Raw genomic sequence first — 21,843 nt, 5'->3', positions numbered from 1 at the left:
TAAAATAAATAAACAAGTAACATTTTTTTCAGCTCTGCCTATTTTTGTTTAATAGGAAAATATTATTGCATCTATTTGTTGTATTCCCAAATTGTTATCTTGTGTCCTTTCTAAAGTTATGGTAATACTGAAGGAATTTGTCTCGGTTTCCCCAAACATGTTGACCACCCCAGTAGCACCACACTCTGGAAAATATGAGTAAATTACATTATACTAATATTATAAATGCGAATATTTAGATGGATGGATCAATGGACGTTTGCAGGTATCTCCAGAACGGCTAAACGAATCTATATGAAATCTGGCATACATGTAGAATATGGTCTGAAAGAACACAAACGCTATTAAATAAGTTTTTTTTAATTCCGTGCAGATAGAGTTGCGGGTGATAGCCAGTAATAATATAACTCAAGTTTCTAGGCAAAAGGGGTATGCAATGTATTTATTCTTTTAGCTTCTAAATCCAAATTGAATTTGGACTAATTAAGTTATGAAAAAACTATTAAATTATGATTTAATCTCACATTCCAAATAAAGCTCCTCCAAGATGCGCTGCATGGTCGAAGAACCTCCAACCCAATACAACTCCAGCTAAGTCAATAGCCATTATAGCTTTAATAGCCTGTATTTAAAAGAGATGTACAGATATAAATTAAAGACACATGAAAGATTATGATATATGCAAAAATATGAAATATGTACACTGTTTAACACTTTTTTACATAAACATTTTAGTGACACTGATATTAACAGCATAAATCAAAGTTAAGAAATATAATTAAGTAGTAATATCATAAAGTTTGAAAATGTATAATGTATTTGTATATGCAATATGGTAAAAAAATATTTAAATCACTTACCGAACCCGCAGCAAATGTGTACATTGGTAAAAAGATTATACTTAATCTTGTGTCAGGATATTGTAGACAAACAAATGACAAAACGGACATTATTGCACCGGACTGTAAGAACATAAAACATGTTTCACATTTATAATAATCTAGTATGTTTAAATATTTTCTTCTATTCTTAAATGTCTAAATAAATCAACTTACAGCTCCTAGACTTAAGCCTGGTTGATTAAGTAAAACTTTATATAGCACACTGGCAAAACTACTTATTACACCTGCACTTAAGTACATGGCGACAAACTGTTCTTTGCCAAGAGATGCCACAGCAGCTGAAAAGATATTACAATTAAAATTGTCAGTATTTTGTCAAATAAAAATTGTACGAAACTAACAATTACTTTAAATATCATATCGAGGGGTGAAAGGCTATTTGTTTTAAGCGACATTTTTTGCGATATTGACTTTATATATATATATATATTAGGGTGATTCAAAAAAAATTTTTAATTTTTTTTTTTAACCGATACCCTCTCAAATGATTCTATTTGATATTAAAAAAATTCTCACCAAACCCGAGCCCTATAGCTCAACTCTAAGGGGTCGCTACTGTTTTTTTTATTTTCCCATTTAATTAACATGGGAAAAATCGTTTTTTGTTTTAAATTGAATTTACACATAATTAACGCAATTTTTTATAAAAAACGATTTTATATTCTTAAAGTACAGTCTTCGAGCTTTCCAAAACTCTATTACAAAGTACAATTATCTTTACATAAAGACTAATTACAGCTATTTAAAAATCACTAAATTTCGAAATTTGAAAAATGCTTGGAATTTTTTTTTTTTTGCACAATCCTCAAAATTTTTACTTAAACTATTAGTAAGCATTGAATTTTTATTTAATACAAATTTCGAAAATGGTTTTTAGTACGTAGTGTAGGTTGCAGCACACATGATATCAATAAGATAAATGAATTAAGTGTATGATTACAAGTAATCATGGAATATAATTTTGTCACATATTTTTTATATTAATAATCTAAATAAATAATTGAACATGTTCATTCTGGTTAATAGTTTTTTATTAATGATAATTAGAGTACAATGTAGCAGTTAAGATAAATACGCCTTTCTGATATGTTGTTAATAAATCGGTTAAAAAAAAAAAATTAAAAATTTTTTTTGAATCACCCTAATATATATATTCAGAATCAGAAAAATTCCCTGATTCTGAATATATATTTAAGTCAAAGAAAAATTCCCTGATTCTGAATATATATTTAAATCAATATCGCAAAAAATTTCGCTTAAAACAAATAGCCTTTCACCCCTCAATATGATAATTTGATGTTTACTTCGATGTATTTGTAATTCTACAAGTTTTAATATTAAAAAAAAATAATTTAGTGTGGCAAAAGAGACTAATAGTATGTAAATTAAAAGTACCTGGCATGAAGCTGTAGAGAACATACATATTGGCTGCCAAATGAAAGGGTGAGTAATGGCTGAATGTGGACAGTACCATTGGAATACATTTTGCAGCTGAAAAAAAAACACTTGTGTATTTAATAATAGTTTAAATAAGAAAATAGAGTAGATGTTTGTTAAATCAACTATATACCTCCTCCTGGGTTTGAACAAAAGTATTTAACCATGAAAGGTTGTAGGGATCTTATTCTCCAAGCCCCAAATACTAAGAGATTAGCTGCAAAAATGGGGTAGAACACTTTGTCACTTGGTCTAAGTGAGTTCCACCATTTAGTTAATTGATTTACTTCAGATTTCTGAAAAAAAAATGTATAATAAGTACCATCAAGGTGAAAATGCAAATGTGGAAGTGAATATGTATTGATGTAACTTACTGAATGTGTTGAATATTTTTTTTGTTGAGAATTCAGCCAGGTGCCAGGTTTTCTGAGCAATGAGGCAGCATGGGTACGCAGATTTTCATATTCCCAAATAACACATCCAACAAGACTTGCTGTGGAAACCTAAACCAAAAATATATAGAGAGGTTGTTCCTCGCAGATAAACATTATTTGTAAAATTGTATTTTATGTGTGTATTCAACAATAGGTGATTGAAGAATGTGAAAGTGTGTTAATAGAAATAAAAACAACCACTTACCCCTACAGTAAAAAGAAACGGTTTCAATAATCCTTTAGAGTTTAAAGGAGTGGACTCGTAGCTTAGATTGTCTAAAGGATTTGGCTCGAGTCTTGGTCTCTTTGCACCGCGTCGGCTGTTGTGAAATGAATTGTGGAGTTTAAGACGTCCGCATCCTAATCTGCTTGAACCTAATTTAATAAGCTCTGGTTTGCTAAAAATTATTAAATATTTAAGTGGAAAATTACACAAAAGGTATTAATATTTCATCACTGATTTATCTTACCAACAGATTGTAAGCTCTCCAAAAGACCGGACATTTCGAAAAAACATTGTAAAATGTTAGATTGTAGTTGTTTTAATTCCAGTGTTACATATTTTATTTCTATATAGAATTTTGTTTTATATTTTTATATGTGTAGCTACAAAAGAATTAAAATCTGTGACTTTTGATATACAGCTTCTAGCTAAATAAAATGTCACTGTCACTTGTCAGTGTCAGATTTGGTCGCATCACATTGCGTTTGAAAGTTTGAAAATTAAAATAAAAGATGACAAATGATGCCAATCGTTTAATCTTTCCTTTAAGATTTTACCAGAATTAACATATCTTTTGATTTTATGTCCCAAGACCTCTATGTTGTAAACCCTAGGGCCCATTTTCTCCTTAACGACTAGCCATCTGCAACTCTTTAAAAGTCGGTTATTGGAAAAAAAAGCTTAAATCACATACTACCGTATTTTCTACAAATACCCACTCGTGTATTGTCAAAGACATTTAATAGATAACCTTTCCTCCTTTCCTTCCTTTTTCGTCAAGTAAATGACTTATAGGAGTCATAGTAGAATCCATACACAGATATACATATACATCTAATATATAAAATTCTCGTGTCACAGTTTTCGTTGCCATACTCCTCCGAAACGGCTTGACCGATTCTCATGAAATTTTGTGAGCATATACAGTAGGTCTGAGAATCGGCCAACATCTATTTTTCATAACCCCCCCCCCCCCCATTTTTTTAACTGCGCGCGGACGGAGTCGCGGGCGACAGCTAGTACATGTATATATAGCATATATTATATAAGTATCTACTACTAGTAAGTATCTTTTTAAAACAAACTTTTGCACCAACAGGTAAGTTTAAGCCGACGCGTCGCTATGACGTTTTTGGCGCCCATCTGGATTGGGAGAAGTCTTGCGAACAGAGATACATTGTAAAAAGAGCGCGCGTGTGTTTTCTTTGCTATTGATGGCAGTTGGCGCCAAAGATATAATATTAAATAATTTGTCCATGACAAGTAGTAAATAAGTTCACATAAAAAAAAAGACTATCTGTCGGGCTCAATATCTTTAAGGGGTCTCCTTTAGTGGATATTTAGCATGAGTTTAGAATAAGGTTTAATTATGTTTAACGTAAGTTTATTTAAGAATTAGTCTCACTTAAGAAATATGTTTATTTTTCTGTGTAATGAACTTTTGACTTATTTGCAATGATTTAAAATTTATTAAAAAAAAATTGCTGTAAATGATCTCAGATTCTTCTGCTTTCTAAATTCACAGCTTCGCGTACTTTTAATTTTTACACATTTTACTTGCTGGAAAATTCAATATGGGTTTCGCGTATTATAACTTGAAGATATTATTCGGTAACTTACATCTTACTAATATTGTAATCTTATTAGTATTATAAATGCGAACGTTTGGATGGATGGCTGGATGTTTGTTTGAAGGTATCTCCGGAACGGCTCAACGGATTACGGAGAATATAGTCTGGAAAAACAAATAGGCTACTTATTAAGTTTTTTTCAATTCAGGGCTGACGGAATCGCGGGCAACAATCGTATAGACTAAATATGGCTTTGTCAATGGGTAAATGGATATGAATAACGGTGTTATTTCTCTATCTCTCGGGATGTTTCTTTTCAGAACTAAAGGTATCTCATAAGAAATATTTTTCTACAATGTTTATTCAACCTTTAATGATGGCGAAGCAATTTACATTCGCATTTGTAATAGTAAAAGCAAGCTAAAGGAAATTATTGCTTTTATTAAGTGTGTTTACATTTTGTGAGATTATTTAGCTGTTTTACTTTTTAACTGTTAAGGGCCATGATTTTTTATCTTGCTATTAGACTGTTACGATTTCAGGAGGGGTTCTTTTGCAAACAATCGCAAATCGAGTGTTCCACTCAACATGGGGCGGTAAGGGGGTGAGTGCGCGGCGGGGTGGCGGTGTCCTCGGCGCATGCTCTATTGTGCCGGAGGCCTGACTTGCGCGACCCCACGTTACTTCAGTACACAGCTGAGAGGCCCAAGGTGATATATCGTGCTTCTTAGATCGTAACGTTCCGTGTTAAAAAATATTCCACTTTCCAAAAGTAAGTACGCGTCATTAATACGTTACCTTAATTAATTAGATGAGATAAGTATTTAAATAGCTATCACTAAAAGTGAAGACTTAAAATAGATTGGCATTCACGCTTGCTTAAAATATAACGTAGTTATATGTAATATGGCATTAATGAGTGTGTGACGCAAATGCTAGTACAAATCTTAATTTGGAGACACATCGTCCTGTTTTTTTTCGCTGCCCTTAATATTTTATAGCTGGAATATTGAACGGAACGGATAATCAATAGCAAGGATGCCATGTGTAGGAAGAGGCCACATGGTAGACAGAATTTCATCATGATTCGTATTCGAATTACAATTTATCGACTAAAGTGAAATTGTATTGGTAACTTAAAATTATAAACACCTTTAATTTCTTTTTATTTCCCTTCATTATATTTTCATGTTTAATTTTAATTTTCTACAAAAAATAAAATTGATGTAATTTTTTTTTTTACAGAGATGAAGCCAAAACTATCAAACAAATACCTCCAAATCGTAACGCGTCTTAAACACACAAAGTTGTGACGCACAATTACCAACACCCGACTCGAATTATTTTTAATATTTTAATCATTTATAAATGTTAGGAAAAATACTTTTACTATCTTCTTTATAACCTTTATCTTAAGTCTGTATTTAATACCTATTTTTCTAAGGAACGATGACTGTTTGAACTTGGAGAAGGGGATTGTTAGTGAGAAGTTTTAACCATTTTTATAGAAAGAAGCAAAGCTCATTGTTAGTTGTTTCGTTGCGTAAACATAAATAGAAAATCTACATTGCATAGGTGCTATATAAGGGATTGAAAATAATAAAAATACAATAGAATAAAGTAATAGTATGGAACCGTACGATCCAGATTTGTTTTGGTTGGTGATATGTGGTTTCGTGGTAGCGTTTATGCTGGCTTTCGGCATTGGCGCCAATGATGTGGCCAACTCGTTTGGCACCAGCGTGGGCTCCAAGGTGCTCACGCTAACACAAGCTTGCATACTCGCCACTATCTTCGAGATCGCCGGGGCTGTTTTGATTGGTAAGTTTAGATTATATACATAACATAATACTTCTTATTAACATGTGAAAGATTGTCGGATATATGTATGAAAGTAAAAAACGTAATTTTTCAAAGAATTGAATCGAAAAAGTTTGTATAAGAAAATTTGTGATATTTTCTTGCAAACAGTTTTCTTCAGGCTTAGTAAAAATTTATATACTCTACCAGATTCCAATTGGAATATAAAAAACACGACTTTGAATTAGTTTAGAGAATTTTCTACTCAGAATTACGTTTTTTTAATATAATGAATTTACTTTTACAAGTTTTCTGATTATTGCATAGCAGTAGAGACTTGAAAGCGTATAGGTACCTTAGGTTAATGTTCTTTCTAAATTAACACGGTGCGCGGTAAGTCCTGGTTAAACTGTAGAAACTATTTAAAGGATTACTTACGATTACCCGAGTGGTTTACGAGGATTATGTTAATATAATGTAAACAAAATCCCGTAGGTTATAAGGTATCAGACACGATGCGCAAGGGTATTCTGGACGTGTCGCTGTACACGGACGGCGGTGAGCGGCTTCTGGCGGCGGGCTGCCTGGCCGCGCTGCTGGCGAGTGCAGCTTGGTTACTGGTGGCGACCGCGCTGCGTCTGCCCGTCTCCGGCACCCACTCCGTAGTCGGCGCCACTGTCGGCTTCACGCTCACCGCTAAAGGACCCGTCGGCATACGCTGGTCTACCCTCGGAGCAATCGGTTAGTTGGAACTGCAACTGTCACTGATTGTCGCCGTTAGATCCCTTTGTCACACAACAGTAGTATTATCATTGCCTGTCTCATCATTCCTTGAGCTCAAAATTACAAGGTTGTTTTATACCACGTAGCTTTTTTACTTCAGTTTGCAGTAATTTATATTTCTATAGTTTATCGATTGCAGTGTTATCTTGGTTCATCTCCCCGGCGCTAAGCGGCGCAGTGTCGGCCATGATGTTCTGGCTGGTGCGTCGGTTTATTTTGCGCGCGCCCGAGCCGCTCGTGTCCGGTTTACGCGCGCTGCCATTCTTCTATGGCGCCACTGTAGCCGTCAATGTTGTCAGTGTTGTGCATGATGGACCCAAATGTAAGTATATTGAGACCGAAAACGTTTTCAATAGACTATCTTTGTGACAAGAGAAAAAAAGAAGAATAATGATGACGTTGCTAAATGCTATTCTATATCACGATATAAAAGTTACCGAATGTTTGATTGTTATTATTTGTCCCAGTACTTTCGATGGACAAGATACCGATGTGGATAGCGTTGTCGGGGTCTATTGCCCTGGGCGTGTTGGTGGCCGCGCTCGTGCGGATCTTCCTGGTGCCCTACTACCGACGTTGCCTCTCCGCACCGCCTGTTAACTTTACATTAGGATTATCCAATGGTATTATTGCTAAAACTAAAATAAGTAAGACTGTAAAAAAACTAAGTATTCGGGGTAATACCTTTTTGCACAGAAGGGAAGGTTTCTGTGGTAAAAAAAACAGGTAAAAATAACTTTAGCTCGAACCATAATTATCTTGAAAAGAGGATGAGGGATGGAATTTAATTTCCAACAAATGCACTAAAGGCATTTTAACGAGGAAAATGTTGACCTGGATTCGTGGAGCGTTGACGCTTACAAAGCCCAGGTCTTTAACGTTTCTTAATCAGCGACACGAAAATGTATGAATGGCCGTAGAAATAGCAGGTCACGGGCGCATTTAGCTTTGAAAACAGTTTGCGTATGACAAATATTGCTTTGGACAATTTAGTTTTATATTACGAGCTATTCAACAAAATGAGGTTACGGACTATGGCATAAAATTGCTCTAGTGGACTAATTAGGGCGCTAAGTAATATTTGTTCATCGCCACACACAAGCAGCTTTATATGAAGAAAGTCCGGAAGTAATCTACTAGAATTAACAACTTTGCATTCCTACATCAACAAAGCATAACTTGCATTGTGTATTTTAGAAACAACACCAGCGAACACACCGACACATTTCGACAAAAGTGGAATAGTGCAGCGTCCTACATCTTTGCTGTCAGACGACGGAAAACTCCTCGAGGCGATCGCTGAGAGCGCTGAGATGGTAACACTGAGCGACGCCGACAAAGGTTCTATGGACGTGCGAGAGATGAACGCGAGGAACCGAGCTTTGCTGGCCACCATGGACGACTGCAGCATCCTCTCGAGAAGTTTGAGCCCGCCGAACCATTCAAGACTTCAATTAGTAGACGCAGACCCTCAAATCAACACCTTAAAGTATATCGACGAGACTCTGAGCTGCTGCAAGAGCTTGGACTCGTCGCAGCTCGCGGGCATGGGCGAGAGCTACGGCTCCGGCTCGAGAAATGGCTTCCTCGGTGACTCCTGTGATACTATAGCCCGGGGAGAGAGCAACAGAGCGAATGCTTCGCCACCACCGCCGCCGCCTCGGCTCGACAAGGTTTGTATATTCCCGACGATACAAATAAATAGTCATAGGTGGGCACAGTTAATCAAAAAGTTAACTTCGTTAATCGTTAATTCGTTAAATAAAAATTTAACTTCGTTAATCGTTAAAGCGTTTAATTTAAGAAAATTTAACGCAAGTTAAAGTTAACAGTTAAAGTTAATTTTGGTTTATATTACGAGTATAGGGCGCAAGCGGGAAATGGCCATACGAATAATCTCCAAATCATATGGACTGATTTAGTCGAGACTTTCAATAGAACTTAGGCTATGTTTTTACTGCGCTTACGAAATCTCGGGCGAGCGCTAATCCTATCTATAGTTTAGTTATATAATATACTCAAATAAAATTTTGACGATTGGGGTGATGTACTACTGCCTGTACGATATTAATGACATAGCATGCACTAGTTACACACACTTATATACTTCACTGACAATGATGGACAATTGACCTTTTCAGTCATTTTTTTATCGACCATCCAACTTCACGAAATTAGAGAGCTAACTAAATTTAGACAACACAAGTTTTCTATTAAACAGTGAGACATACTCGTATTATGGTAATATTCAAAAGAATATCAATCTCAAATCTCAAACAAAATGCAGTAAGAAGGGACATAAACGTAAGTATGTTTAATACATCTCAAATATAAAATGTCACCTATTTACTTCGGCCGACACCGACTGCGAAATAACAATAATTATACAATATAGATATGTTACAAGAAAGAAGAGAACTTTCTTTAGAGTTTAGAGGGTTTTCATGACATTATTTTGTTACTTTTCAGTGCTTTTTGTTTGAGATTGTTTTTTATGTTTGTAAAGGTCACTTGTGCCGACGACATTTCATATATTAATTTTAGTATAACACAATTTAACATTATTTCACTAACATAATTATTTTATCTTTTTCCTCATTCTTTCTAGTTTTATCGTATACTTTTTTTTTGTAAACAAACAAATTATCTTCGCTATTGTCTTTACGCAGCGCACGTGCATCCCCGACCATTAGAAGGGTTGGGGCCATAAATCCATCGAGTTCGTTATCGCATTCTCTGTGCGGCTGTCCATTTGATCCTTTGTTCATATTTTTAAAGTGCAAAATTATTTTTCGTTGACTATGAAGAAGCCCCAAAAAAACAAACGACGGTAATAAACACCTAAATCCCTTTTGTTTTTGAGGAATGTTTATTGCGTGCACATTTCGTCTTTCGTATTTTTAAATTTATTTTTCATTGTTTGTTTCTTATCTACGCAATGACAAAAAAATCCTATTTATACGCTTTTTCAAATGAACCATAAACGATTTTTTTTATATTTTTTGCTGTCTTTAAACTTCAATATTAAAATAAACATTTTCGTCGCCAACAAAGTTTAGTTGTAATTTAGTTACGACGTTGAAGAGTTATGCACACTTGATTATTTTGATTGCAATTCAACGCAGTGTTTATCTTTTTTACTAGATTTTTGCGTTTCACGTATAAGACAAAGTGTATGTATTTAGAATAAAGTACTTTCGTACCTTATGTTGATTTTATAACAAAATCATGTTCTAAAAAAAAGTGATGTTAAATAAATGAAAACCAGTTTTAATGTGAATAAAATGTAATATAGACTTTTCGAGATATTTGTGTAATGTGAAATAATTAATAAACTTTGAAGGTGTCTAGCGCCTAAACTTCGCAATATTTGATAGAGGTAAGTTTGGTTAAATCGTCACTATTTTCTAACAAGGATTCTGCGGTACTCTTTTGATCACGTCTTTCCCGGCCGCTCGGTGTATTGTATAACCTACATACACTCGGACTCGCTCGTTCTCTCTCGTTCTCGGTCACCATTCGACTCGCCGACGGTCCCCGAACATAGCCGAACTTACGAATGTAGCCTGATGCTTAATTTAAATAAAATGACAACATGTCAATAAGTGTCTATTGTTACAATTAACGGACTAAATTAACGGAAGTGAAATTTAACGGAAGTTAACAAGAGCGTTAACACTTTTTGAATTTAACTTAAAAGTTAATCCGTTAAGGAAAATGTTAACTTCGTTAATTAACGATTAACGGATTAACGAGTTAATGCCCAGCTCTGTAAATAGTAAATATCAAAAACTCAGTTCCACTTAATAATGAATGTGTATTGTAAATAAGTACAAGCAAATGTTACGTGAGGAGGCCTACTACTCTACTTTGTCTTTCTTGTGGTGTAAGACGATAAATGGTAGGGTCCGGAGAGCAGCGCGTGGAGCATAGAGCGCGACGGGCGCGAGCTGCGGGAGGGGCGGGCGGCGTTGCCGGCGCTGACGCCAAACTCCAGCGCGGCGCCGCTGTTGCGCGCCGGCAGCCCCCGCCGCGCCCCCCCGCCCCCACCTCCCGACACGCTGCGTCTCTTCTCCTTCCTGCAAGTGCTCACCGCGACCTTCGGTGCCTTCGCTCACGGAGGAAACGATGTCAGGTTTGTGAACACAAGGATTGCTATATTCTTATATTTTATTTCTAGACCCCTCTCTTTTCAAGTTAACCTGCCATCATTAGCATTACCATTTATCATGTTGTGTGTGCAGTAACGCGATCGGTCCGCTGGTTGCGCTGTGGCTGCTGTACTCGGAGGGCGGGGCGCACGCGCGCGCGGAGACTCCGCTCGCCATCCTCGTGTTCGGGGGCGTTGGCATCGCGCTCGGTCTGTGGCTGTGGGGCCGCCGCGTCATACAGACCGTGGGCGAGGACCTCACTAGCATCACTGCCGATACGTATGTGCTATACCTATTCTGCTGATAAGTTATGTATCTGTTTAGAAGACGTTGATCGTCAATGTGACCTAGTTTGTTCAAATGTATATCAGGGGATTCACAATCGAGCTGGGCGCGGCGTTGACGGTGCTGGTGGCGAGCAAGGCAGGCCTGCCCGTCTCCACCACACACTGCAAGGTCGGCTCCGTGGTCTGCGTCGGATACTTCTCCGAGAAATCAGTCGATTGGAGTCTCTTCAGGTAATCTTCGCTTACAACGTAAGACAATATTATGACACATATCCGCACAATTGACCTTTTTATTTACAATTTTCTCTGGCACTGCAGTTAACCTTCACACCTGTAACCTTGTAACCTGCACACAACTTCGCGTGCCTTGTAGAAAAAGGGTCTAAATGACGATAAAGTGTTTATTACTTACTTTTTTGCAGGAATATAATATTCGCGTGGTTGGTGACAGTGCCGGCGGTGGCGGGAATGGCGTCGCTTGTAATGCTTGCCTTGGAGAAGTTCGTTGTCTAAGCACGTGCATGCGTCAATTCGTATCTAAATATAAGTCGCGCGACACTTTGTAGGGCAAGATGTCAACTAGATAGATGAATGTTTCCAACAGGATCCACATTTTACAGCCCAAGTAATTCTATTTCAATAGATTTTTGTGTTTTTGCTTTATTTGATATCTCAATAGGAATCCCTCCGTACACAAGGTAAAGTAAATGTTCGAAACCAATATTGCATTCTTGCGTTGCGAGTCTCGTTGAATCGAAATCTATTCAAAATATTATTCGAAATGTCAACTAGGTATGGATTGGGTCCACCATCTTGAAAATCGCAGCAACTTCTCTCACGACGGTCTGAAGAAACAGGTTGCGAGCGACTAGTTTTGGCGATTAAAATACAAAAGATCGATGACGCGTGCCTGTGTACGCACCTCCATAACATTGTAATGTACTAAAATCGCCAGGATTTGAAACTATACGTTATCTTGTGTACGAATGGCCTTATAGTACAATAACGTTTAACTTACTGTATTACAATTCACCTTATTAATTCCTTCTTGAAGAAAACATTCCATTAAAAACAACTGCCCTGATTTTTTCTAAGATTTCGCCGGACGAAAGTTAATTTAGGAGAGATGTGTAATTTGCTTTTTGTTTGGAAAGTGTTTTACTGCATCTGCGTTAATAATGTGTGATTCTACAGTAGTTAGAGTTAGAGGCGTTGTGTTAGACATCATTTAAGTTACCAAAATTACTTTAATAATAACTGTACTTACTTACTGTAGTATCTATAAAGTTATATGTATGTCATAGAAAAGCACAGTATTTTAACTCCTCCTCACATTATGTTATTTATTTAAAAGATTGTACAATTAATAATTTAATGTTCTGGAAGTAATTTTAAGAATAACTTTAAGATCTTTGATTACCGCAAATAAATACGCCTCTACTCTTTGTTATGTAATTGTTGAATAAAGGTCAATAGTTCGATTATATTGTTTTATTTTTCTATCATTCAACTTGCGCATCGGTCGCTTAAAAAACTTCCTGTTCGTATCAACGACCATGATTTAGAGTAGAGCCTGTGCGTAGTACTGGAAGGATGTACACTTAGGACACTTCCTAAACGTGATTCATCGTAATAGTCTAAGATCCCGCTGCAGGATTGGTGCGCTCATCGACTTTTTGTTTAAAACCAAATTTTTATGTTTATTTATAGTTAAGAGAATATATATTTACTAGGGTGCCTATCAAAATTTGGCCGCCATTATTTTTAAAAAAATTATTTTTAATAGATTTTTGGTAAAAAATTTCGTTTATTTATTTTTTAAATAAAATAACGTCTACATAACGGTAATTAATATCAAGATTCTAAAAAATCACGGTTGCCGTTGCGCACCTGGCCGCACCTCTTTGCAGCCAGGTGTAAACAGGTATGATTTCGATAAATTTATACGTTTATAACCTATTTTTATTAATTATATGTCAAATTAAAGCTAATTTTTTTCTATTAATTATCATATAAAGTTGCTCAATTAAATCTGGCCGCAAATAAGGGTTGCTGGCTGTTAAAGATAATAAATATTTAAGGTAGAGTGAAAGAGAGTTAGCGCGTAACATCATTTGTCAGACGAGGACAGCGATTGCCGGCTGTGCGACGCTTTTAAGCCATTGCGCATGCGTCGAACGTTAGTGTTCTCAACCACCGGGGAGTAATAGAGACGACTTATAATAAATACTCCAAAAAATATGTAATTTTTTTCAAAATGACAAATTTAAAAATTGCAACAAAAAATTAATATTGATTTGATATATCGACGGTCTAGTTAGGAATTTGTCTAACTCTGAATTTTTTAGAGGGTGATTTTTTTAACATTTTGATGAAGCAATAATCCAATTACAAATTATTTGAATGATTCAAACTTAAATATTATATCTCTATTAGATATAAATAATTTTAAATGGTTTTTTTAAATGATAATAAATTTTGAAGTAATTGTTTTTTTTCGTACAAATAGAAGATTCTCTAAAAAGGAGTTAGATAATTTGCTAATTAGAACGTCGATATTTAATATTAAATAAAAAAAAAAAAAAAAAAACCAAGGTGACTTAAGTAAAAGAAAAATAACAATGTAAATATAAAACGTTGTTTATTACGAACTCCAAAACAGCGTGGTTTTTATGTTAGAATAAAAATGCCGCATCTGTTCAGTTGAGAACACTAACATTCGACGCATGCGCAATGGCTTAAAAGCGTCGCACAGCCGGCAATCGCTGTCCTCGTCTGACAAATGATGTTACGCGCTAACTCTCTTTCACTCTACCTTAAATATTTATTATCTTTAACAGCCAGCAACCCTTATTTGCGGCCAGATTTAATTGAGCAACTTTATATGATAATTAATAGAAAAAAATTAGCTTTAATTTGACATATAATTAATAAAAATAGGTTATAAACGTATAAATTTATCGAAATCATACCTGTTTACATCTGGCTGCAAAGAGGTGCGGCCAGGTGCGCAACGGCAACCGTAATTTTTTAGAATCTTGATATTAATTACCGTTATGTAGACGTTATTTTATTTAAAAAATAAATAAACGAAATTTTTTACCAAAAATCTATTAAAAATAATTTTTTTAAAAATAATGGCGGCCAAATTTTGATAGGCACCCTAGTAAATATATATTCTCTTAACTATAAATAAACATAAAAATTTGGTTTTAAACAAAAAGTCGATGAGCACACCAATCCTGCAGCGGGATCTTAGACTATAATCGGTTAGCTTAAAATCGTCGAAATCAAAAGTTTACGATTAGTAAGGAAACAATCGCAAAGCTATTTAAACCTACGAAAAGAAGGAAAATACCAAGAAGTTCAAAGTCTCGGAGTGGATTGAACCATTGTATATACCCGACGATACCTGGGACGGCCGACTGAATTTCCACCATATGGAAAGAAACAATGAATTATTAATAATATATTTATTGATCTCTGTTAGGCGACGTATTGATTGGTGAGGGCTCTGAGCAGACGCGCGCGCCTGACGGCGGCCGCCTCGCGCTGGATGTCCTCGCTGTTGTTGGCGTTGAGCTCGAGCGCGCCGGCCGCCTTCACCGCGCGCGCGCGTCTGCCGCCCTCCCCGCGCCGCGCGTGCAGCGCCACCGCCACCTCCAGCAGCGTGCCGTCCCACAGGCAGCCGTAGTACGCGTCCATCGCGTCCGCCGCGTTGCCGCTCTAAATACGTAAAACATATAAAAACTAGATTTTACCCGCGACTCCGTCCGCGCGGAATAAAAAATAGAAAACGGGGTAAAAATTATCCTATGTCCGTTTCCTGGTTCTAAGCTACCTGCCCACCAATTTTCAGTCAAATCGATTCAGCCGTTCTTAAGTTATAAATAGTGTAACTAACACGACTTTCTTTTATATACGAGTATATAGATATACATTTCTAAAATAACCAACGATTCATAAGAATTCTTGAAACATCACAAGTGATTAATGGTATGTCAAGACTCGGGTTTGCAAATTTGAGGACAAAAAAGATGCACCAAAAACGCAAGAACACTATACAATAAAAGGTAGAGACCTTTTCTGCGAGGCACTTGAATGCGGTGGTGTAGTCGGGCTCGTCGGGCAGCTGGCAGAGCGCGGCGGCCTGCGTGGGCGCGCCGAGAGCCTGGCAGCAGCGGGCGGCGCGGCGCGCTATGCTGCCCTCGTCGGGAGCGCGCTTGGCGAAGTGCCAGCTGCCCGCCGCCAGCGCGCACAGGTAGCGCCGCAGCGCCGCCCCCCACCGCCCGCCGCACATCTCCACGTCCCCGTACAGCCGGAGCCTGACCAATTTATTGAGGTTATCTTAAAGATTTAATCGTTACGACTTAATAAATTCAACAGAATTTAATTTAACTGAAATGTGTATTTGGCACCAATTAACATTTCAAATATAGGCATTTCAAATGCTTCAATACTATCAAATTTTTTGTCAAATACAAAAAAAAAAATAGTTCGTTCAACTGACGTTTTTTATTTAATAATACTCACCAGGAGGTATTATAAGGGTACAACTTCAGGCTTCTTTCGAGTAGATCCGTGAGAGATTCGATAATATGTTTGGTATTGTAGTTGTTCATATTGGATATGGTGGAAGGCCAAAGGGTGGTGTACTCCACGACCAGTTCCAAGGAGCTATCGTCTATTATCAGATTGTATATCCTGGCGAGGAGCGAGAACATGACGCTGATGGCCAGGGGCTCTCTCAGGCTCGCCAGGAACGCGTTGAACGAGTTCCTCGCTTCAGACGAGTTAGATGCGTCGCGGGAGTGCGAGGGCACTCCACTGGAAGTTCGCTTTACCGGACCGTTAGTACCGTTGCAGTATACCGAAAGAGCTGAAATCAAACACTTAATGTAACATATTTGTGCCAACATGAAAAATCCGGCTCATATGAAATGTAATAACTGTATACCGTAGTCCCACAAGGCGCGTGGGAATTTCCTGGTGGCTTTGCCGCGCTGCAGCTCGAGGCAGGCGGCGCAGAGCGCGGCGGCCGCCTCGCCCGCGCCCCCCACTCCCCCCACCCCGCCCGACACACCCTCCCACTCGCACGCGTTCACCAGGCACGTCCAGCACGCCTCCACCACCTACATTACCATTTTACATATCAAGTAAACCAGCTGCATTTCTTTTCCTGCAAATACAGATTATATTTTGTTGCACACATCATAAAAATATAACCCTCGTTCACTTACCTGCGGTCGAGGCGGAACGCTGTCACCAGATGCGGCGGCGGTGATAGCAGCCCTGCATTTGTTGGCCAGCACTGTCAAGTTGAGACGGTGGTGCGGCCACTCGCTGAGCATGACATTCACTTGTAAGTAAAGGACTTCCCATGACAACAGGCGACACAGCCGGTACATTATCGAGTCCGAGCCCCCGCCGAGCTGGTTGCGGACCTCGCTTTCCAACACGGAGAGCAAAGATAGAGCGACGCGGGAACATCCGGCCTCGGCCCTCGCTCGCGCCGCACCGGAAACTACGTATCCAAAGTCTTGCAAGAATCCTCGAGGCAAAGACACTAGAGCATTGCCCAAGGTGCCGGCAGGCTTCCATGACGGACTTATTTTCCAGAGCGGAGACGAAGGCGACGTAATTGCTAACGTGACCAAACACATTCGCACATCGTCAGCCGTCGAAGCCTCTATAAGTAGCTTCTTCAGCTTTCCCATTCCGAGTTCGGCGACGCTTTTAGAATCGAAATCTGGTGTATCCCAGTCGCCGGTGAGGAGCTCTCTTGGAATATCCATGTTCTCATCGTCACTATTCATGGGATCATTGATAATTTGTTCCAAATTATCATCAGATATTAATTTCTTTCGTATCTTATCGCTCGATTCTGCACCAACATATTTTTTTAAGTACTCGTCTATTCTATCGATTGGTATATTGCATTGGGACGTTGCTAAATGTAAAAAGAAAATGTTTAACTTGCTCCAGTCATCTTCTGATAAGTTAGATTGTAAAACGGGGCCTAGAGCCCAAAATAGTAAGTCATAAAATTTGTTACCCAGAGTTTTAAGCTTATTAAGGAAATCAGGGTGTGTTGACGGTATGCCACCTTCGAGAGCGTATCTCACGGCGTTTAGTGCTGATACTCTATTTAATAGATCTCTAGCAACAGTAAAGGCACCACTGGAAGCCGATCCTTGTATATCTAATTCTACAACTTCTCGATGAATCATCGGGATTTCTCTAGCCAGGTTGTCGGCTTGTAAAATGGCTATGATCCCTGCATAATGATTAGCTACAGACTCTTGAAGTTTTTGCAAAAGCGTAGGTTCTTCATTAAGCAATTCGTAGCCTAAATTTAGAGCTCTTATATAACCTATAATATCATCATTTGTCATGCTAGCATAATTAAAATTATTCCAAGGCATTTCTCTTTGAAATCCATAACCCTTTATTTCCACAATTTTTTCAAGAAGTTTTGCATTTTCTCTGCATCCGAGTATATGTTTTTTTGCCATATCATGTTGTCCATAAAAGAAGTAATTATAACATAGATCAAAATGAATTTGCATTCCAAGTTCATACTGGTTAATGAAGACATCCCCTGCATTCCAGTTGTGGTTCATATCATTACAATCCTCTGTCAGATGTATAAATGTCTCCATTACTGGTATTTTAATTTGTTTAGGACTTCTGTAAGTTGTACATTCAGCTAGAACACTTTCTAAATACTTAATACTTTGCAGGCGAGATGTGTCACACATTCGAAGTATTTTCTCAAAGTTTTGATTCATGGGACTGTAACCTGTATCTGTTTGCATTCCAGGTCTAATAAAACAGACAGATTATATTAAATTGATATAAAATAAGTATTCAATTAAAATTATATATCTTTCAATATTTAGTAGAAATACTTACACATGTACAAAAGGTATTTTTGTAGACTTAGCGAATAGGGCGGCTTTAACAGGAAACCTTAGTATCCATCTATGATATAAAGTCAGTGCAAATTGCACTTGAGGTTTGTTTAATAACTCTGTCGGTATTTCCTAAAATTAATCGAATATATTTTATTTTTATTTAGTACTAGCTATTCGCCCACAACTCTGTCTTAGCGGAATTAAAAAAACTTAATTACTAGTCTACATATTCTTCCAGACTGTGTTTTAGATATATGCTAAATTAGATCGAGATCCACGCAGCCATTCTGAAGATACCTTGTAACAAACATCCATCCATCCATCGAAATATTCGCATTTATAATATTAATAAGATATGGTGGCAAATGCGCAAGCAGCAACCTATTCCAGCAGGTTATATAATCTACAGATCTAGGAGAGTGCCAGTAACTCCAATACAAATATGATTTAGAGTGCAAAATATCATCTTATGTACTCCCTAATTCCCAATGGTTCATAAAATACATTCAAACCTAAAAATTCTATCAAGTATCAAGGAAAATTTCACAAATTCCATTAAAAATAACTAGAGGCTAAAAATGCATTCTAATTAACTGGTGTCATATCTTAAATGCAAAAATTGTGTAAACCGGATAGAAAAAGGATATTCTGCCATATGCCAGTCTTTGAACATAATACACTATGGGTAATAGTGCCCTTATTGGACAGTACCCACAAATATAATAAGGTCACTTAACACATCTGAGGAGAGTTTTAACTGATGACATATTAACCCAAATAAAAAAAAATTACAACATTCTTGACAAAATAGTTGTTACATCAGCCTTCAGCAGAGATTTAAGTTTCTTTGTTAACATAGTTCGATGTTACCTATGTATGAAGGCCAATGTGTTTTTTTGCTAAAGTAAAAGGACCTATGCGGCATCTTTTTCTATATGGTTGAAACTTTGAGAGCCTCTTCTGAAAAGTCAAATTGCACATTGACCCTTATTCATAGGAGCCATAGAGTTTAGATTTCCGTGTGAAACTGAACAGAACTTAATGAGTTTATTCCATAACAGCATGCTAGAAACATATTTACCTGTGGTGGAACTGCAAATGCTGTGTCAGTAGCTACATAAACAAGATCTTGCATCAACTGTTGCTGTATTTGTGGTGGTAATTTTGTTTCAAATACATCTGTAATAATTTGCTAAATTATTTATTTATTTATTTCATGTAACATTAGGTAGATATACATATTGGAAAAAGTATTACATTAGTTTTGGAAAAATATTACACACACATAAACGCTGACAAGAGAACTAAGAATCAAGACAGTTTGTCGCCAGTCATGCGGACATGTGCACGCACCCAGTGTCACACTATCGGGCAGTCAGACTTGTCGCTAAGGCCTCTTATTATTGTCATCAATATTCATGTGTTTCATTAAAATAAAGTCCTTTCATACTTAACTATACTATATACAGTTTTATATGAGATAGTTCATATTTAAACCTTATTGCCTCAGTATCCGAATTTAGAATTCTGAAAAGTACTAGCTAATCTAACAAAACTTAATAGACGATTCAACATCCAGAACATATTGAATTGTTTTTGGTTTGAACCAAAATGTTGCAGAAATATAATTTGCCCACTTTTCTTACTTGAGGGCTCCTCCCTCAGTTAGTGGTACCATTAACGTAAACAGAATAAGATTGATATTACAGTGTTTTACGTCATTTTTATACTAAACAGTATATAATTTAAATAAGATTACCCAAGTTCCAATTAAGTGAGGCAGCTATCTTAAGAGCTAAAATCTTCAGTGCTAGTTGTTTTCTAGAAAATTGTAAAGGTGTCGTCGTCACTGTTGGAGGACTGGGAGGACCGTCCACATCGACAACTCTTTCACTTGCTGCTTTTGATACTGAATAATTCTTAGCATCAACTGATAAGAACTCTTCTATAAGCTCACATGCTGATGGTTCTGTAATTAAGAAAATGTTATTTGTTAGTTTAAAACCAAAAACCCAACTGTCACACAAAGGAAGAATCTGAATGGAACCTCACTCATAGAACAACACTTCACTCATTAAAATCAATTTAGGCTCCTAGAGGTCAAAATGGATCTTACATGCATGAAAGCATACATATGCACAAAATTCATGAGGGTAAAAATTTATTAAATCAAATGTATAATATTAGAATAATGATGACAATTTACTAACCTGGATTTGGTTTGCTAAGGTGTTTTTTTAATAGAGTAGGATCAAGTATAAATTCAAACCACAGGATAGTGTCCGGTGATATGGGCACAGTTCCTGGTCTTAACAAATCTACATCCATTGCTTAGAACCTACTAATCTCATATAAGAAAAATATATCATCAGAAGAAGTCTTCGGGTTTTTTTTTCAGTAACCCTGTTGTTTTTATTAAGATTTATATTGCTATCTTACTTATTCTAAATGGTTAATGGAAATTGGAAATTAATGGAAGTACTTATAACCGATTCATAAAAACCTAGGTTATTTACAACGTAAAGTCAAATCAAAATATGTCAATGTCGCAATGACAGATGACATTATGGCATTTTGATTTTTAAATAATTTGAAAAGACACACGTAACGGGAACGTACTATATTAACAATAGTTTCAATATTTTCCTTTTCATTTTGGTAAACCTACTTTTCTATTTGAATTTATCAATTTTCTATATTATTTTTGTGATTGTTGATTGTGATTTTAATTGAAGATCATACTTTATATTCATTACACCCATAGGTGGGCACAGTTAATCAAAAAGTTAACTTCGTTAATCGTTAATTCGTTAAATAAAAATTTAACTTCGTTAATCGTTAAAGCGTTTAATTTAAGAAAATTTAACGCAAGTTAAAGTTAACAGTTAAAGTTAATTTTGGTTTATATTACGAGTATAGGGCGCAAGCGGGAAATGGCCATACGAATAATCTCCGAATCATATGGACTGATTTAGTCGAGACTTTCAATAGAACTTAGGCTATGTTTTTACTGCGCTTACGAAATCTCGGGCGAGCGCTAATCCTATCTATAGTTTAGTTATATAATATACTCAAATAAAATTTTGACGATTGGGGTGATGTACTACTGCCTGTACGATATTAATGACATAGCATGCACTAGTTACACACACTTATATACTTCACTGACAATGATGGACAATTGACCTTTTCAGTCATTTTTTTATCGACCATCCAACTTCACGAAATTAGAGAGCTAACTAAATTTAGACAACACAAGTTTTCTATTAAACAGTGAGACATACTCGTATTATGGTAATATTCAAAAGAATATCAATCTCAAATCTCAAACAAAATGC

General features: G+C 36.6%; 3 protein-coding genes across 4 annotated transcripts; 1 reads left to right on the top strand and 2 right to left on the bottom strand.

Annotated features, from left to right (window-relative positions):
* Positions 1–33: 33 nt before the first annotated feature.
* Positions 34–3,396, bottom strand: LOC106712334 (presenilins-associated rhomboid-like protein, mitochondrial). Its single transcript, XM_014504847.2, has 9 exons — positions 3,244–3,396; positions 2,979–3,171; positions 2,714–2,842; positions 2,473–2,635; positions 2,298–2,393; positions 1,056–1,180; positions 861–962; positions 525–622; positions 34–185 (listed from the first exon to the last, which is right to left on the bottom strand). The coding sequence occupies exons 1-9, from the start codon at positions 3,288–3,290 to the stop codon at positions 95–97; spliced, it is 1,044 nt and encodes a 347-aa protein (XP_014360333.2). The 5' UTR covers positions 3,291–3,396; the 3' UTR covers positions 34–94.
* A 1,770-nt stretch (positions 3,397–5,166) lies between these two features.
* LOC106712319 (sodium-dependent phosphate transporter 1-B) lies at positions 5,167–12,911 on the top strand. 2 transcript variants are annotated; one of them, XM_014504833.2, is made up of 10 exons: positions 5,167–5,277; positions 5,813–6,388; positions 6,863–7,108; positions 7,290–7,472; positions 7,618–7,773; positions 8,348–8,823; positions 11,056–11,285; positions 11,395–11,580; positions 11,673–11,819; positions 12,011–12,911. In XM_014504833.2, the coding sequence occupies exons 2-10, from the start codon at positions 6,196–6,198 to the stop codon at positions 12,099–12,101; spliced, it is 1,908 nt and encodes a 635-aa protein (XP_014360319.2). In that variant the 5' UTR covers positions 5,167–5,277; positions 5,813–6,195; the 3' UTR covers positions 12,102–12,911. The 2 variants fall into 2 exon arrangements, with proteins under 2 accessions (XP_014360319.2, XP_014360318.2); XM_014504832.2 differs by having other exon boundaries at positions 5,167–5,339.
* Positions 12,912–15,074: 2,163 nt separating this feature from the next.
* Positions 15,075–20,905, bottom strand: LOC106712220 (integrator complex subunit 8). The gene is made up of 9 exons (XM_045686299.1): positions 20,716–20,905; positions 20,265–20,474; positions 19,587–19,684; positions 18,504–18,634; positions 16,829–18,413; positions 16,546–16,720; positions 16,122–16,467; positions 15,670–15,913; positions 15,075–15,314 (listed from the first exon to the last, which is right to left on the bottom strand). The coding sequence occupies exons 1-9, from the start codon at positions 20,831–20,833 to the stop codon at positions 15,075–15,077; spliced, it is 3,147 nt and encodes a 1,048-aa protein (XP_045542255.1). The 5' UTR covers positions 20,834–20,905.
* Between the last annotated feature and the right edge of the window lie 938 nt (positions 20,906–21,843).

The sequence above is a fragment of the Papilio machaon genome, chromosome 3 (assembly GCF_912999745.1).
Source record: "Papilio machaon chromosome 3, ilPapMach1.1, whole genome shotgun sequence".
NCBI classification, from domain to species: domain Eukaryota; kingdom Metazoa; phylum Arthropoda; class Insecta; order Lepidoptera; family Papilionidae; genus Papilio; species Papilio machaon.
This window is presented reverse-complemented; position numbering and strand designations above follow the sequence as displayed.

Excerpts from the sequence above, each read along its gene's own strand:
- LOC106712334 (XM_014504847.2), bottom strand. The coding sequence starts at position 3,290 with ATGTTTTTTCGAAATGTCCGGTCTTTTGGAGAGCTTACAATCTGTTG. Across the intron at positions 3,172-3,243 it reads GGAGAGCTTACAATCTGTTG|CAAACCAGAGCTTATTAAAT; the intron begins GTAAGATAAATC and ends AATAATTTTTAG. Across the intron at positions 2,394-2,472 it reads TTGTTCAAACCCAGGAGGAG|CTGCAAAATGTATTCCAATG; the intron begins GTATATAGTTGA and ends TTTTTTTTTCAG.
- LOC106712319 (XM_014504833.2), top strand. The coding sequence starts at position 6,196 with ATGGAACCGTACGATCCAGATTTGTTTTGGTTGGTGATATGTGGTTTC. Across the intron at positions 6,389-6,862 it reads CGCCGGGGCTGTTTTGATTG|GTTATAAGGTATCAGACACG; the intron begins GTAAGTTTAGAT and ends AAAATCCCGTAG. Across the intron at positions 7,774-8,347 it reads TACATTAGGATTATCCAATG|AAACAACACCAGCGAACACA; the intron begins GTATTATTGCTA and ends TGTGTATTTTAG.
- LOC106712220 (XM_045686299.1), bottom strand. The coding sequence starts at position 20,833 with ATGGATGTAGATTTGTTAAGACCAGGAACTGTGCCCATATCACCGGAC. Across the intron at positions 18,635-19,586 it reads CATTTGCAGTTCCACCACAG|GAAATACCGACAGAGTTATT; the intron begins GTAAATATGTTT and ends GATTAATTTTAG. Across the intron at positions 16,468-16,545 it reads ACGCGCCTTGTGGGACTACG|CTCTTTCGGTATACTGCAAC; the intron begins GTATACAGTTAT and ends GTTTGATTTCAG.